Source organism: Bos taurus, chromosome 25, assembly GCF_002263795.3.
Source record: "Bos taurus isolate L1 Dominette 01449 registration number 42190680 breed Hereford chromosome 25, ARS-UCD2.0, whole genome shotgun sequence".
Taxonomy (NCBI): domain Eukaryota; kingdom Metazoa; phylum Chordata; class Mammalia; order Artiodactyla; family Bovidae; genus Bos; species Bos taurus.
Genome location: NC_037352.1, coordinates 1,036,349 through 1,052,174, shown reverse-complemented (window position 1 = coordinate 1,052,174; position 15,826 = coordinate 1,036,349). Strand labels below are relative to the sequence as shown.

Sequence of the window (15,826 nt, the reverse complement as noted above, 5' to 3'; positions counted from 1 at the left end):
ACTCGACCTTGGCTCTAGGGAATGTCACCCCCTGACACCTGCGGGTCGCTGCGCCTCTGACGCTGGAGGCCGAGGGAGGAGGGACCAGCCAGCCTGGCTCCTTGGGGCAGGGTGGCAGGAAAGGACTCCAGCAGGCGGCAGTTATCGGAAACGTTTTAATCAGAGGATTTTAGATTCACCCCACAGTTCCTTACACGTCATGAGGCACCTCATGCTGGGGACACGCTCTTCCCTTATAGTAGAGACAGGGTGGTCACATTTCATAGTTCTTGTTACAAGATTCACATCTTTGTTAAGCCAAGAACTGTGGCACAAAAGGACATTTCATTAGCCAAAGTCACGACGATTTACTAGAAATACTGATTACCTTAGAATGCTTTAAGTAGAAAATAGATTGAATTTCCACACATGGTAACCATATACACGGGTAACTATTACGAAGAATAGTTCAGTCATTACAAAATAAGATGTTCTGTGAGAAGTTACAGATACGCAGCCTGTGGACCCCCAAAGGCCCTCTGTGCCTACCTATCCTCCGTGTCAGCAGCTCATGCGAGTCCAGCCCGACGAGAGGGCGAGCCACATGGGCCTTGGAGCCACGGCCCCCAGCTTTCAACACAATCCTGTCGCTAGGTGGTGGGTCCCCAAGTGGAGCTTGGCCCCGCCTGGCTTCCTGACGGGTCGGGGTGATCAGTCCTCCTCAGGCCCTCAGCCTGTGGGCGGAGCCACAGGCACCGGTCCGCCAGTGAGGGTGAGGGTTCGAAGTGTGGGAGGGCAGCTGGACCCCGGGCCTCTGCAGTTCCAGGGTGCAGGACCCGGGCCCAAGCCCGCCTGCCTTGTCCCGTCTCCATCTTCGGGACCCGAGTGGGGCGGAGCCTCCGGAGGAGCAGCCTCAGGTGCAGATGCATCCGCAACAGGGAGGTGCCTGTGGGGCAGCGGCCTGCAGCGAGGCCTGCCCGCCTGCGCTCGCGGGGCAGGGGCGGGGGTGGGGGTGGGGGTGTTGTGTGTGGGGTGTGTGGGGGCTCCGCTGCAGGCCTCACTGCAGTCTGGGCCCCATCGCCCAGCCCGGCAGCCCTCAGCCACACGTCGGCACTGGGGGTGAGCCGCCTGGACCATGGTCTTCCCGCCTGCCTGGCCTGGGTCAGCGTCTCCTGCTCCTGACGCCTGGGCCTGCGAGCTTGACAAGCCTCTGGATGCCAGTTCCGGCCTGACCAGACCTGACCCTCCGGCGCCCGCAGCCCCGAGCCCAGAGTGGCGGGGAGAGAACGCCTGCCACTGTTAACAGAGGATGGGGCCGGGGGCACATGGAGGCCACCTCCTCACTTTTAATGATGATAATTCAACAAAAACCTTTATATAAACAGTTTATTTACTCTAAACAGCAACACAGACAAACGCCATATAAACACAAAGGAAGTGATGCGGAAACGCGACGCTGGCTGGCTGGGGCTCTGGGGCTCTGGGGCTCTGGGGGCGGGCGGCTCTGCTTTCCGGCGTCGTGCGGCCAGCGGGAGGCTAAGTGCAGCTCTGGGCGGCGTGGAGCATGCCTGCGTCCGCGAGCGAAGGGAACGCGCTCCTCGGGACTCATCCAAGTATAAAAGTTTATAATTTTACAGCAGTTGAAATACTGACATCAATATTAAAATAAAAGCAAGTTTTACATAACAATCAAAAATACAAAAGACTGAAGGAAGAGACCCTGTATGAAAAACTGGGCGATTCAGCGAGTCGAGACTGTACCAGTGGCGGAAATGGAAAATGGCGCCCGCCCACCCTCCCCAGGTGACCAGTAATTGTAGAGCAACGTTAGATTTGCAAAAATGTTGTAAACAAGTTCTTGCCAAACCAATCCCTTCCTTTTACGATGCCACAGGTCGCTGCTTATGAGGGAGCAAACTTCTTGGCTTGTGCTCGAACCCTTTTCTCGTATTCCACTCTGTTTTGGCTGAGGAGGTCAAAAGAGAGACATGTTAGAAGGTGCAGCTGCCGCCCGAGCTGTACCGGGAGCCTGCGGCAGCCCGCGCACTCACCGGTCAGCAGGAGCAACAGCTCCTCTGTCTCTGAGGCAGCCTCCACCACCCTGGTCAGTGGAGGAGACAGAGCGTCCGCACACCTGCCTCAAAACCAGACAAGTCCCGGGGGTCTGCCCCTGGCTCTCAGCGCTGCCCGTGGGAAGCTTACAGCTGGGGGCTCCAGGGTGAGAACCGCTATTGATGAAAGGGGCGCTGTGCCCCAGGGGGGAGACGACACTTACAACTGAGGCTCATCAGGGACGTGCACACAGGTGTGTGAAAGAAAGGAAGCCAGGGCCCCCCAAGCTGTGCTCACAACAAGCGTGGCCCCTCAGCGTGCCGACCCCAGCCTGAGGCCCAGTGGTCACCTCCAGCCAGGCGTGGGGTGGCAGAAGCTGCCCTGCTGAGCCCTGGCACCCTGCCTGCAGCCTCCCTAGGGAACGGCTGCAGCACCCGCAGAGGGAGAGCTCGAGCTGCCCTGCAAGCCGGGAACGAGGCAGAGCAACCAGAGCCTGCAGCAGACTGACTGCACCCCAGGGGACGTGGGCGTGTGGGCCAGCACCAGCCACACCACTGGGGAGACCTCGGGCGCGGATGCTGCGGAGTGGTGTCCCCACAGCACCCGGCCGCACACCACCACCAACACAGAAACCCAGGAAAACCGGCCTGAGGCACTGCTCCCCAAGCTCACGGGTACAGGAGACTCCCTGACTTCGTGGGCCATGCTCCTGTTGCAGGGCTCAGCTCGGGTGCATACCCGCTGGCCTTACCTACTAAGGCTGCAGAACTGAGCACCCAGCACCCAGCTTGGGGTCAGGCAGAAGTCAGTGTACAACCAACCTGGCAGTGAGAACGTGCTCGCTAGAACCACGAGTGATGCTCCCAATGGGGACCCAAGGAGGCAGGGGGACTGAAGGCTGGAGGTGAGTGGGCCGGGGGCTCAGGGACTGGACCTCTGCCCTGCCGGGGGTGGGCACCATGCTGCCCTTGGCCAGTACTGGGCCTCCACCCGGGGACCTGAGCCGTTCTGGGGAAGCAACTTGGTGCTTCTTTCAGGGAACTCAGGCAGCTGGGGTGCTGGCCACTCAGCGGGGCCTGAGGACAGCCGCAGTCTTGGCTTCACCACCTCCCCATGCTCTCCAGGAAGGACAGGCCCTGGGTGCCAAGCCATCACGGCACTGGGGCTCCCTTCCCCCAGTCCCGAGGGAAGGGTGGGGCTGGGGTGCCGGGGCCCCCAGCCTGGCTAAACGCCCTGCCCAGGCCAGCCTGGGAAGGACCAGAGCACCAGGTGTAACGGGTGCTTCCCGACTCCATCACCCCAGCCTCCTCCCTCAGTGCCGACCCTGGACACAGGCCCCGAGGGACACACAGCAAACGGCTGGGCGTGAAGCAGACACCTGGCTTCGTACCCTACTGCTGCCCCCGCCCCCTGGAGAGGCACCAAGCCCGGGTGGGACAGGGAAGAGGGGCTGGGAGACCCGGGGGCCGCAGCAAGGCCAAGGCAGGAGGCTGGCGTCCCTGGTTGAGTGGGCCGCTGGTCACCCCTCCTCCAGGGCCCACACCCAGAGGAACGTTCCCACTGAGCCGGATCAGGGCTCAGACACAAAGCGGTCAGCCCCCGACCTCCGCCTCCTGACACCCCATCACCCGCTCTCCCGCCCGCCAGGGGCGGCCTAGACTGGCCTTCAGGGAGGCCAAGGAGAGGGTGCAGCGAGCGAGCGGGTCACTACTGACCAGTAGATCGTGTAGGCCTCTGCTTGAGCTGGGTCTTGGATATTTGGTTCGTTTAGAAGTTCCTGTATTCCTAATAAGATCTGCATGAGAGAGAACAGAGTGGTGGGAAGGGCAGGCTCTTCGGCCGCGGGCTGGGCTCCACTGGGGAGGGTGGGCATGGGCGCATACCTGCTTGATGGTGATGGCTGGCCGCCAGTCCTTGTCCTCCTCCAGGATGGACAGGCACACTGTGCCTGAGGGGTACACGTTTGGGTGGAACAGCGGCGGTTCAAACTTGCCTGGAGCACAGGGAGGGAAATGTTTCTGTAGGCAGGTGTCCCTCTGCCCAGGGCCTGCCACTCCCCTGGCACCCCTCCCCCACACCAAGCGGGAAAACAAACTGGCCTCAGGGGGAGGCGGCAGGGGGAGCGAGCAGGCCGAGCAGACAGGCCCAGAGGGCAGGCCCCGCGGTGGCAGGGGGCTGGGGGGGGTGTGTGTGTGTGATCAGAGTACCATGCCCTGAACGGGACCCCTGCCCTATGGCCTCCCAGTGGCCTGGCTCAGGAAGAAGGCAAGGAAACCCTGCAGCGGGAGACGGGGGGCCTGGGGGGCACCGGGCAGAAACGCAGGGGCCCTTCCCCACCAGTGGCCATTTTCAGATTCATCCTGCTTCACAACCAGAGGCTTTTAGGATCACAGGCTCTTTCTTCAAAAACAAAAAACACAGTTCACCTTCTTTAAGGAAAAATATACACATACAAAACTTGAAACTATAAAAACAGCAGGAAAAGCCTGCCACCCTGAGCCCCACCGCAGACCTTTCACTCATCTGCTGCTTTGGCCAGTTTTTCTCACCTGGACCCTTTCCCCTCTGTCTAAACGCGTCATACCCAGAAGAGGGCAGCAAGCACAGCAGCGTGGTCGATGAATTACCAAACAGCTTTGAGAAATCTGCCCCGGCCCGGGGCTCCGGCTCTGCCCGGGGCTCAGCCCACCCCACTAACCACGCAGGCCTCGCTGGCAGGCCTGGGCGCTGGCCTACAAACCTCAGGGCACAGCTCAGCCACTACGAATGGAGCCACAAGGCCTTCTCAGCATGAAACCACCACTTGAGCAGATGCTGCTGGTTTGCATGGCGGCTGCAACAATTCACACACTGCCAGCGGGTCTTCAGGCTCCCAGGCTTCACGACCGTGCCAGCCCAGTGGTGCCTGCCACCCACGGTGCCGACGTGCGGCCCGCCATGCCTGGTCAGGGCTGCTCCTCTGGGCAGCTCTTCTTCCATCTCTGGCACGGTGTTCTTGCTGACTTGCAGACGCTCTTTATACACACACATGCAGGACACAGGCCCGCTGTCAGGCATTTGTCCCCCACTTCGAGTCTGTCTCTTTGCTCCTTTAATTTTACTTTTTGGTAGATGTTGCTTCCCATCTTTAACTGAATCTTGCTTCTTGTGCAGGAAGACGCTGGCCCAGCACCAGCACCCTGAGCCCCGCCATGACCTTACCCCGCCTCATGGGCGCGGCTGACCCCAACTGAACACAGTCAGCGCCTCCTGTCTCCGGCACGTGCGGGCCCTTCTTTCCTCTGCGCAGACCGTCCTCTGCCCGCTGTGCAGACTCGAGGGCTGCCCCAGGTCTCCCTGGCCTTCTGCTGGGCACAAGCGCACTGGGCCCCTCCTCAGGGAGCGCCAGTCCAGGGACAGGCGTCGCGTGCGGCCTCAGGAGGCCCGCCGAGCGCTCTCCAGGGAGCATTCAGGGCTGCCGGGTTGCCCCCCGCAGCGTCCACGAGGAGCTGGGTGCCCTCCCGGGCCGCCGGCCAGTTGGAGAGCCTCTTCCTCGAAGGGCCGTCCGAGCTGATGGCCGCTTGCTTCTCCTCACCAGCGTGCAGGGGCTCCGATGAACGTGGGGAAAGAACCGACGACAGACACATCTTTCTCTCCTCCTCACGCGTACTGCCCCGGGGGAGGGCACGGTCCTGACTCCAGGGCTGCCCAGCTCACTTTCCCCCTGGTATTTCCAGTTAAGGGCTCTGGTCCGCCAACATGAGGGAGGCCATCTCCCCAGCAGTTCCTCTCCCTCTGGGCGCCAGGATCCCCAGGAGCACCCGTCCCTCTTCTCCCACCCCCGCCCCCCGACCAATCGCACACGGCTGGCCTTCCTGGCCTCTGCTCCTCAGGCCTGCCTGACGAGCCTCAGCCTGGGCCTCAGAACCCCCCTGGTCCCAGCCAGTGTGTCAAGGACGTGACTATTCTCAGCACTTGCCTCCCCTGCGTCTCAGCCAGGGCGACAGCTTACAGAAGTCTGCCTAATCACACTGGACTTGCAAGCAGAGCTGAGAGCAGACGCGGACACCCGCGGCCCCCTGAACCGCGCACGCACTCGTCCTGCCAGGGCTGGAGGCGGCCGGGATCCTTGCTGAGACGTCTTTATTTTGGCCACACTGCAGGGCTTGTGGGATCTTAGTCCCCCAACCAGGGATTGAACCCCTGCCTGCAGTGGTGAAAGCGTGGAGTCCTAACCACTGGCCAGGGAATTCCCTTTAAAATTCTTCTGTTTTTTTTCCCCAGCAGTGAGGCCTTACATCTGTTGGATTTACCCCGCTATATTTGATGTACGTAGTATACTTTAGAAGACGCCATCTCTTGTAATCACATGAAAACAGACTTTTGTGAACTGCTCTTTCATTCAGCAGCCTTAGACTTGGAGAGAAACTGGTTGTAGGCTTGTCCTCCAATTCCATGGGGTTTCCTCTTCCTCTCTGGCTGGATCAGCTTGGAATTCCAATTCAGGGTGGGACAGATAAAGAAAGCTGCTACAATTTATCTCATTTCTTAAAGATGTTCTTTAAGGTAGTAACTTTGTGGCAAAAAATTGAAACAGCAAAGAACAAGGCAAATGAAGTCAATCTCCCTCCCGGGGGCTGACTATCCTTTCAGAAATTCTTCCAGTCCTGCCTTTGTAACAGACAACACTCCTGAATCACCAAGCACCAGAGTGAACGCCGACACAGTCTTGCCCCACGCGCTGGGTATGAGCTCATGCGCTCAACGAACCAGCCACAGCATTTGCTGATTTCCAGCTACCAAGAGGAGGGGCCTGGCCCTGCCTGAGCCCTGCGGACCTGCTTGTGGAAGTCTGCCTCAGCACCACCTCAGACGCAGCCGGGCCGGCTCCTCCCGCGCCTTCTCTGGAGGCGCCAGTGCACCACCCACGCAGGGGCGACACACAGCACCACCAGGTACAAAATCCCAACAGGCGACAAAACCCGAAGCGGGGGAGGCTCCAGACTGCAGCCCTTACGCACACCTGCCTCCCTCCAGGGCTGGAAGCTGGTGGCAGCTGGTCCCTGCTGGGCACCAGGGGTCCAGGGGCCCCAGGGATGAGTCAGGTTCTGAGATCTCAGCCTGTTCCATGCACTCCCGCCACTGGGGTGGAAACAGACTCACGCCCACCGCCCATCTCAGTGAGCAGAGGCTCTAGTGGAGCCGCCGGGAGCAGATGGGAACACGAGCTCGGCTCCCCGGGCCCAGGCTCTCCAGGGGAACCTGGACCACCCGCTGAACACCGTGGGAGCGGCTGACTCCTGAGGACCTCGTCCTACTTACATTTTGGTGGTGAGGATGGGTAATCGTCTTTGAACAGCATCCGTAGTTTAAACAAGCCTCCTTCCCATGGGGTCTGTTGGGCAATGAAACTGATCAGGAGTGCTGGTGGCCAGGCCCAAGAGGGGCAAGGGGCCTTCCCCAGAGCACCCCCAGGAGGAGGACCCCAAGGCAGCTCCCCGGGACTCCTGGGGCCTCTACGGCCCCAAGGGGACATGGAAAGGGCCTTCCCTGGAGGAGTACGTGGCCCTGGACCCACACCAGCAGGTGTGGTGAGGACTCAGGGAGGGGGCTCCCTGGGAGGGACATTCTGCGAAGCCGTCCCCAGACACCCTGCGGGCCCAGGCAGCCTCCCAGCTCCACGGCGCAGCCCCACTGCCAGCGTCCACTCCTGCTGCAGCTTCGTGCCAACCAGGAGGGGTGCAGGGACGAAGCCCTGTCACCACCCGGGCACCTCAGGGGTCTCTTCCTTCCGCCCCTGAAGCCCACAAAAGCTTCCAACGTGCCAGTTCCAGTGTACCCAGTGGCGCCGTGGCGCCAAGTGAAGGACACCAGGCCGACAAGGCCATCCCAGGTGGCAGAGGTCGCTTCTGCGTCTAAGGATCTGCCAGGGTCTGAGACCCAAAGCCCCTCCGCCCTGGCCTTGGGAGCACCGCTTCAGCCTCAGCACGTCCGTTCCACTCCACCCCTCAAGGGCTCCCCCTGCTCCCGGACGTGGGGCCCCACGGTGCACTCCCCACCTGCTGCAGCCTAGCTCCTTTCTGAAGTAAGGCTGCCCGGGGGGCACGTGTCACTCTAACCTTGTCCCCTGGCCAGGGGACGGGACCAGGGCCGGCCTGGGTCCTTCTGAAGGGGTGGCCCCTCTTACCCCCTTCTTCCCAGGAATGGCACACTCCCAATTCATGAGGTTCATCGTGCCGTCAGGGTTCTTTGTTGGGACGGCCACGAAACCCTGCAAGGGAAGAGCATCAGCATATCGGCACCGGGCAGTGGGCCTGCCCCAGGACCAGCCCTCCAGCACAGCCCAGGCCAAGCAAGGACCCACAGGGAGCAGGCATTCCAGTCAGGGGATGCCGTCACCCTGCCACATGCAGAAATAAAGCTTTCCTTACAAACGGGTGGTCTTTTCTCCAAGCTTTCCTCTCCTGGGCGAGTCTGCTGAGGGCGATCCCCGACATGTTCGCGTCCCTGGAAGAGCCAGGCAGAATGTGTGATGAGCAAAGGTAGCTACAGGCCCTCCGCCCCTCACCCCGCACCTGGCCCAGCCTGAGACTTGATTCCGAGGAGCAAGCAAACGAAGGGTCCCAGTGACCTCACAGGCTCTCTGAGCATGCTTCTGCCTGGGGTGTGCATGGGGGTCGTGCTCCCTGGGGCGCCCCCCGCGCCCAGTAGCAGCCCTGCCCTCTCTGTCCTGCAACCCTGGCTGGAGTGACAGGGACCCCGATATCACTAGGAGGGGCAGGAGCAAGATGGGGACATCCAGAGGGCCAGCCTGAGACCTAGGGGGCAGTCACTAAGCAGAGGGACATGAGGGTGCTGCCAGAATCCACGCCTGGGCCCAGCCAGGAGGGGAGCCTGTGTTCTGGAAGGCGGCCCCGGGCAGAGAGCAGCTCAATCACAGGAGGGGCAGGGGCCACACAAGCCCAGCCTCCAGCAAACCCCACCACCAGGCCGTCCACAGCCCCGCCACTTCCTCACCTGACACCCCACCCAAGGACCCGCCGCCACGCCGCCTGTCCCCTGGACTTTGGGGAAGTCAGCAAAAGGCTCAGTGGGCCCTGTAGCCAAGCTGCTGGGGCCCCCGGGCACTTCTGAATGCCCTCCCCTACCACCTCTGGACCCCAGACCTTCAAGGCTGGGCCATCAGCACACAGACCCATTGCCTGACGCTGTTGGGTCACGTCCCAGGGCAGCTGATCCCGCACGCCGACCAGACCAGGAACAGGCCCAGGTCAGAACCCCACTGCCCTCGCCACCCTTCCGCCCACAGGAACCCGGCCCCAGAGGCCACAGAACCTGCTGGGCCACACAGAACCTAGTGTGTTCACTGGTCTTCAAGTCCATGGCAACATTGGAGAGTACCACGAATCAAGTACCTCCACAAGCACGACTTTAACCATACTGAGGGGAGGGTCTCCGAGCTGGGCACATCGGCCGGGTGGCCGGCTCACCCCACCTCGCGCCTCTGGCAGGGGAGAGGCCCAGCACCTGGAGTGTCCTAGGACAACAAGCCGTGCCTTCCACAGCCACAAAACAAACTTCCGCTGAAGACAGGACAAGAAACCGGCCATGCCTCCCAGTGGTGCTGGCCCTGCCCCAGAGCAGGGGACCAAGCCCAGCTCAGAGCTGAGAACGAAAGACCCAGAAAGTAACCTGCCCACTGGGGGAGAAGCCTCAAGTCAAACCCAGGGGTAGAAGGGCCACTTCTCACCGAGGCCACTGGCCCACCATCACTTGGCTCAAGCTGACCCCCAACTTCTCCAGCAAGCCAAATGGTGACCTTGTCCCAGCACCGGCTGCTGGTGGCCACTCTGGTGTGCCCACGTCTGTGCAGGGGAGCGGGGTCAGGTCAGCAGGTCGACAGTAGAGCCCGGCCCTGGGCGGCTGCTTGTTCCCAGACCCAATGGCCTCAAGGAGCCAGAACTCTGCAGGGGTCTGGCTCTTGGACCACTCCCCAATAAGTAAGCATATGGGAGGTGGAACTGGGATTGCCATCACAACCTCACCCAGGATCCCAGGGTCCAGGAAGTGGGGTGATTTACTGCAGACACCAGACAACTGGGTGCCGTGAGTTGTCAAGAAACACGGAGACTCGGGTCAACACAAGGAAAAGCGAGCATCGAAACTCTAGTTCCCACGCAGGAGGCCTGGTGACAGGGGCTGCTGCCCGGCTCTGACCACCGAGGACACTCTCCAAGGCTCTAACCCTGCCCAACCTCAAGTTCCAAGCAAGAAGGCCTTAATCCCAAATAAGCCCGGACCCCAAACAGAATTTCTCTTTGCCACCTGCAACCCTCCAGTCCTGGCCCGCCCACCTCCTCCTCATCCATGGACCTGACGGACAGGACCCCATCTGGGGTCTCCTTCCCTACACATACACACCCATCGTGTATTTTCATTCATTCATGCGATGTAAGTTGAAGACCACAAGCGCAGCGGCCAGAAGGCTGACATGGGTATACTGGTGCCCCTGGGTTTTAGTGGTGGTTGGCTGGCCACCTGGGCACTGCCTGCAGCACTGGGCTATCCAGAAACAGGACAGAGGGGGAGGTGGTGGAGTCACTTCCCTCAGGTGGGGAGCCAGCAGAGCAGAGGGGAGCGCCGGCCAGCTTTCGTCTTTAAGGTCCTCTCTGGTTAAGACATGAGGGCAGTAATCCTGAAGCCTGAAACCCTTCACTTCACACGACCCTTCTAAACAGAACTCGCCCCCCGCACATCCCCAGGGCCGATGGGAACACCTCTCCCTCCCCCAGTGGGGGCTTAGGGAGGTGCAGGATGTCCTACACGAGCCCCTCACGGGCCAGGGCAGAGCACAGGGCACCGGCTGCGGCCACCTCTAAACTGTCCCACACAGAAGCTCAGCGGCAGAGACAAGCAGCCTGGCTCCCCGTGCACTGCGAGGTTCCTGTTGAGTCTGCGCTCAGCAAGGCGTCAAGACTGGTTCCTGGAGCCTGGGCGGCACACGGGTTCTGGAATGGGCAAGCTGGCACTCCAGGGCTCTCGAGCGGCAGGGCTGGGCCAGGATGTAGAGAAGGCCGGTGGGGTGATCCTGAGTGCCGCATGCCTGCTGACCGCATGCCAGGACCCCGCCACAGGCCACCTCTTCTGCTGACAAGGAACAAAGCCGCCTCAGCAGACCCTGTCGGGATGCCAGCTGTGATTGTCTCAGGTGCAAAAAGTAACGGGGGAGGGGGGGTGTCCCACAAGAGCTGCTGCAACCCCGTCCTTGGGGGTGACAACCAAACCCGGCACCAGATAGATGCTGCAGGCAGAGCAGAGTCACAGGCACATACCTGCACCAGCCCAGAGAGAGGCTGGCCTCTCGCTCCCCAGGAGAAAGCAGCCAATTTGCTACATTTTAATTACAACACGGAACCACTCCTTCAGCATCCCACTTAGAATCGAATCAGCTTTTCCCAACTGACAGGGAGGCACTTAAGGAGCTGTTAAGTGTGAGGAGAGTCCTCAGAGCAGCAAAATCACTGAGAGGCAAAGATCGGATATCCATGACCTGCTAGAGACAGCCTGAAGCACAGGATCCGAGTCTGGGGCAGACCCTTGAAGTCTGCAGCCACCCTTCTCCAGCATGGGCTGTGCTTGAACCCACGCTTCTCAGATCACGCTCTGTGAAGCCACTTACTGGCTGCAGGTGAGGGCCAGCGGCTTCCCTCTCCCACCTCAACCTTCTCACGGGTAAAATGGGCGATAGCACTGTGAGCCCAGGGGTCAGCCCAGGGGTCGGCCCAGGATAAAACCGATGAAGGCTCGCGGCCCTTGGTGGGCTTTCCCACCCAACCGTAAACTCGCCAGGAGAAGGAAGGCACTGGCTTCACCTGCGCTCAGGAGACCCTCCAGCCCAGGTGCACTTCCCTGGTCTTTCCTGACACGCCTCCCAGGACGCCCGGCTGTTTCCAAAGCAAGCCCGGCACCCCCAGCCAGACTCACGTGCAGCACGATGCAGAATTCACCCCTAACCCACCCAAAAGCAAGTCAGGACAAACATGGGATCCTTCTTCCCCTGCTGCTCGGTAGGTTCTCCGTCCAAAGGCAGGGTTTCCTTGGGAGCAAGAAACACAGAGGACCACGGGCTTAAGAGCAGACCAACGAAAGCCAACTCCGCAAACAGAGGAGTAACTCTGCGAACGGAGCTTGTTTTCAAACCGTACAAACCAAACCAGCTACTTCTATGATTCAAGGACAGCTGCTGGCCGTTACCATCAGCCCAGCTAATCATTCCCTCGCCTTCCTCTTACTCGCGAAAACTACCAGCTCCAGCCTCCGTGCAATTGATATAAAGCGGTCTTGGGACGAGACCTCCCCGTCAAGGGAAGCGCGAACACTCGGTGGGTCCCCCCAACGGCGGGCGGAGCTCAGAGGCGCAAGAGCTCTGGCTTGTTTTCGTTTCCAGGCATCACACGCCACCCCCAAACGCGCCGGCGCTCCTGCAGCGCGCGGCTTTGCACTCTTTGTGCTGCGCGTCCTCTCCCAGGCTGGAACGCGCCACAGGTTCGCGCGCAGACCGTGACCCCGGAAACGCTCCGCCTGAGCGGAGGGCTCGGCGCTCCTGTCAGCGCGGCCCGAGCGGAGCGCGCCGTCGGTCGCCCCGGACGCGACTCGCCCCGAGCGCGCGCCCGGGGGAGAGGACGCCCCCACCTCGCGGGCCGAGGCCGCGGTGGGCCGGGGGCCGGGCCGCCCGAGGGGAGCCCGGCGGGCTGGCCCCCGCCGCGGCGTCAGCAGCCCGGGGCGGGCCGGTCCCCGGGAACGGGCCGGGCCGCGCGCGGAGGGCGCCTGCCCGGCCGGGCCCGCCGGCAGCGGAGGCTCGGGCCCCCGCGACCCGGCGCCCGCCCCGCGGCGCTCACCTCGGGCGGCCCGGCCCGGCGAGCGAGGCGTACTAGGCGGCGGCGGCGACGGCGGCGGCGTCTGCGTTCCCTTTGTCTCGGGACTTCCCTCCCGAGCCCGCTCCGCGCGCAGCCCGAGCGCTCGAGGACCCCGGAGCGGGCGGGGCGGGGCGGGGCCTGCGGGGCCTGCCCGCCGCGCGCCTGCCTCGCACCCCGCCGCCGCCACCGCCAGCCCCGCGCCACCCGCGCCGCCGAGCGCCGCTCGCTGCCCGTGTCCCGCCGCCGCGCGCTCGCGCCTCGGGCCCGGCTCGGGAGCCCGGCCTGGAGGCGGCTTTCCAGTCAGGCGGCGCCATGGACACCTGTGTCCTTAAAGGGGCCGCGTCCCGGGTGTCAGGGAGCGTCTGCAAACTCCCCTTAGTGGGGCACTGTTCCTCGCGAGGACGGGCCGGCGAGCGGCGGGGAAGCAGGGCGGCCGAGATCTCCCCGGGCTCTCCGGATGCCCCGCGGGCACCTCCCCGGGCAGTGGTCCCGGAGGTCTCCTTGAGGCTAGGGCCCCGGGCGGAGGAGCAACGACCACTGAGGCCTAGGGATCCCCCAAGCGTCGTAGTAAGGTGACAATCCCTCGCCTACGGCATGCTGTGAAACCCCTTGCGATTGGCCAACTCGGGGCCCTGGGCGGGGCATCCGTCTAATGTGCCCAATGAGCAGGCCCCGTACACAAGACCAAGTGCGGGCCCGACCGACGGGAGGAGAAGTGCAGACGCTCCCTAACCCAGGAGCTGGCCTGGGGGGAGGGGCGCCAGGGGGGGTGGTCCGGGAGGGTGGGGGAGGAGCAGGGGCAGGGCTGGGCCCCTGCGGCCGGGAGCTCAGGTCCTCCCCGAACCCAGGCGCGAACGCCTGTCCTTCCCGACCACGCTGGGCGCCTCCCTGTCGGGCGGCCCCCGACCCCTGTCCCCTGGCCCAGAGTGGGAAAGAGGGAGCGTTCCAAGGTCAGCCCCTCCGCCCGTGGGCTCTTTGGGGTCAAGTGGCGGGAGGTGACCCCCCACCCCCGGCTTGCATTCATTCACCCCTGCGCCCTGGGTCTCCTCCTTCCTCCGTTTCCTTCCATCCAACCCACCCTCGGCAGCCCCCTATTTGGCACTGTACTGAGACTGTTGGCCTCCAGGGCAGACCGCCCCGGCCCCCGCCCCCCACCCCCGCAAGACTGGTGTCCCAAGGCCCACGTCTGGCCCAGAGCTCTCAGCAGGTGTTCAGCGCTCCCAGCCCGTCTGTTACAATGAAGACGGTCACTAGCCCTGAGAAGGCCCCGGGCCGGGCGTGGGGTTGGGGTGGGGGCGTCTCCTGGGGCTGGTAGCTCCGCTGGGCTGGGGAGGTAGTCTGCCTAGGTTACCTCTGGGTCAGCCGTGGCCCAGAGGGCCTGGTTATAGTGCCTGGGGTCCCAGGTAACGAAGACCAGAGGGCCCAGACCCCTTGAGCAGCAGGTGAGCATTCCAGGTCTCTCTGAGGCCTCTCTGAGGACTTCAGAGAAGTCCAAAGGGGCTGCCGGCTCCTGTGTCCCCACAGTGACTCAGCGTGGGCCTGTTCTGGGACACTGCCTCCCCTGTCTCTTCACCGGGGCAGATGCCAGGTTCAGGGGCTTATCTGAGACATCTGTTCTCTGGGTCCCCAGCCTTGGTTCGCTGGCTCTGAGTAGAAGTGTGCGTTTTAACAAGTGTCTCATGTGGGCCCTCCATGCAGCACTTGACCACTGAGCTACAGTTTTAAGAACCCCAGGAGCATGGGCTCAGTGCCAGCACCATCTTTTTTGTGAGGGTACTGGGGAGGTTTGCACAGGGCTGCATGGGGAAGTCACCCAGACCAGTAACATTTGCCGGTGAAAAGTGGTGGTCATTGCTGGGGGAGGATCCTGGTGGACTGAGCCTGGTCATGTGCCCACTGTGGGGGGAAGGGGTGGTAGGTGTGATTGGCAGCTGCCTAGAGTAGGGGTAGCACCGCTAGCTCCCTCAGGTGGCTGTTGAGGGTCAGGCCGTGGGAGGTCTATGTGCAGGGGCTGCTGCTTCAGGGGCTGAGTTAAAAAGGAAGAAAATCCACAAGCAACGGAATGAAATTGGACCCCGACCTCACACCACATACAGAACCAACTCAAAGACCTAAACAGAAGAGCTCAAACTATAAAACTCTTAGAAGAAAATGGAAAAATCTTCATGACACGATTTGACAATCATTTCTTGGATGTGACACCAAAAGCACAGGCAGCTAAAAAGGAAAAAAATAAATGAATCAAATGTCAAGATTGTGCATCAGAGGACATTATTACCAGGGTGAAATGGTGACCCACAGAATAGGAGAAAACACAGATTACATATCTGATAAGGGGTTAGCATTTAGAATACATAAAGAACACCTACAATTCAACATCAACAGAACAAACCCAGTTCAAAAACAAGCAAAGGGTCTGAAAAGACTTCTCCAAAGAAGACATACAAATGGCCAATGACCACGTGAAAAGATGCTCAACACCACTAGTCACTAAAGAAATGCAAATTAAAGAGCGTTGGCTGGAATATGGAGAAGGCTTGTACAAGATGGTGGTTACATAAAATGGTTTGGGTTCAATTGCCATGGAAAAATCTGGAAGGTGGGAAGGTCTAGGGCTTGCAAGGACTGCATCTGTCTCCCTGAGCTTGGGAGCCGTCCTCAGAGAACCAAACTTCTGGACTTCCCACTCTGGGGGTATCTGTGGGTTGCAAAGCGTGCTGGGGAGGCATAGGATGGATGCCTACCAACTGGGAAAGGGTGGGTCTTTATTTATGCTCCCATGTGTCCTGCAGAAAGCTGAGCCACCAGGGTTAGAAATATTTGATTGTCACGAGCCTTTCTACGAGTGGAGGATAACGTCACCTGGGGCAGCTGGACATTCCTCTCAGTGCAGAAAGAAA

The 15,826-nt window shown here is 61.3% G+C and overlaps 1 protein-coding gene across 4 annotated transcripts; it reads right to left on the bottom strand.

Annotated features, from left to right (window-relative positions):
- Positions 1 to 1,347: 1,347 nt before the first annotated feature.
- On the bottom strand, positions 1,348 to 13,031 carry UBE2I (ubiquitin conjugating enzyme E2 I). Of its 4 annotated transcripts, none has more exons than XM_024984843.2 (8): positions 12,909 to 13,031; positions 11,995 to 12,106; positions 8,442 to 8,517; positions 8,198 to 8,281; positions 7,333 to 7,405; positions 3,915 to 4,024; positions 3,747 to 3,826; positions 1,348 to 1,945 (listed from the first exon to the last, which is right to left on the bottom strand). In XM_024984843.2, exons 3-8 carry the CDS (start codon positions 8,505 to 8,507, stop codon positions 1,882 to 1,884), a joined length of 477 nt encoding a protein of 158 aa, XP_024840611.1. In that variant the 5' UTR covers positions 8,508 to 8,517; positions 11,995 to 12,106; positions 12,909 to 13,031; the 3' UTR covers positions 1,348 to 1,881.
- Positions 13,032 to 15,826: the final 2,795 nt, after the last annotated feature.

Bases quoted from the DNA above. Each gene is read 5' to 3' on its own strand.
- UBE2I (XM_024984843.2), bottom strand. From the start codon at position 8,507: ATGTCGGGGATCGCCCTCAGCAGACTCGCCCAGGAGAGGAAAGCTTGG. The intron at 3,827-3,914 runs GTATGCGCCCAT...TCTCTCATGCAG, and splicing joins CAGCCATCACCATCAAGCAG to ATCTTATTAGGAATACAGGA. The intron at 1,946-3,746 runs GTCAGTAGTGAC...TGACCTCCTCAG, and splicing joins GAGGCCTACACGATCTACTG to CCAAAACAGAGTGGAATACG.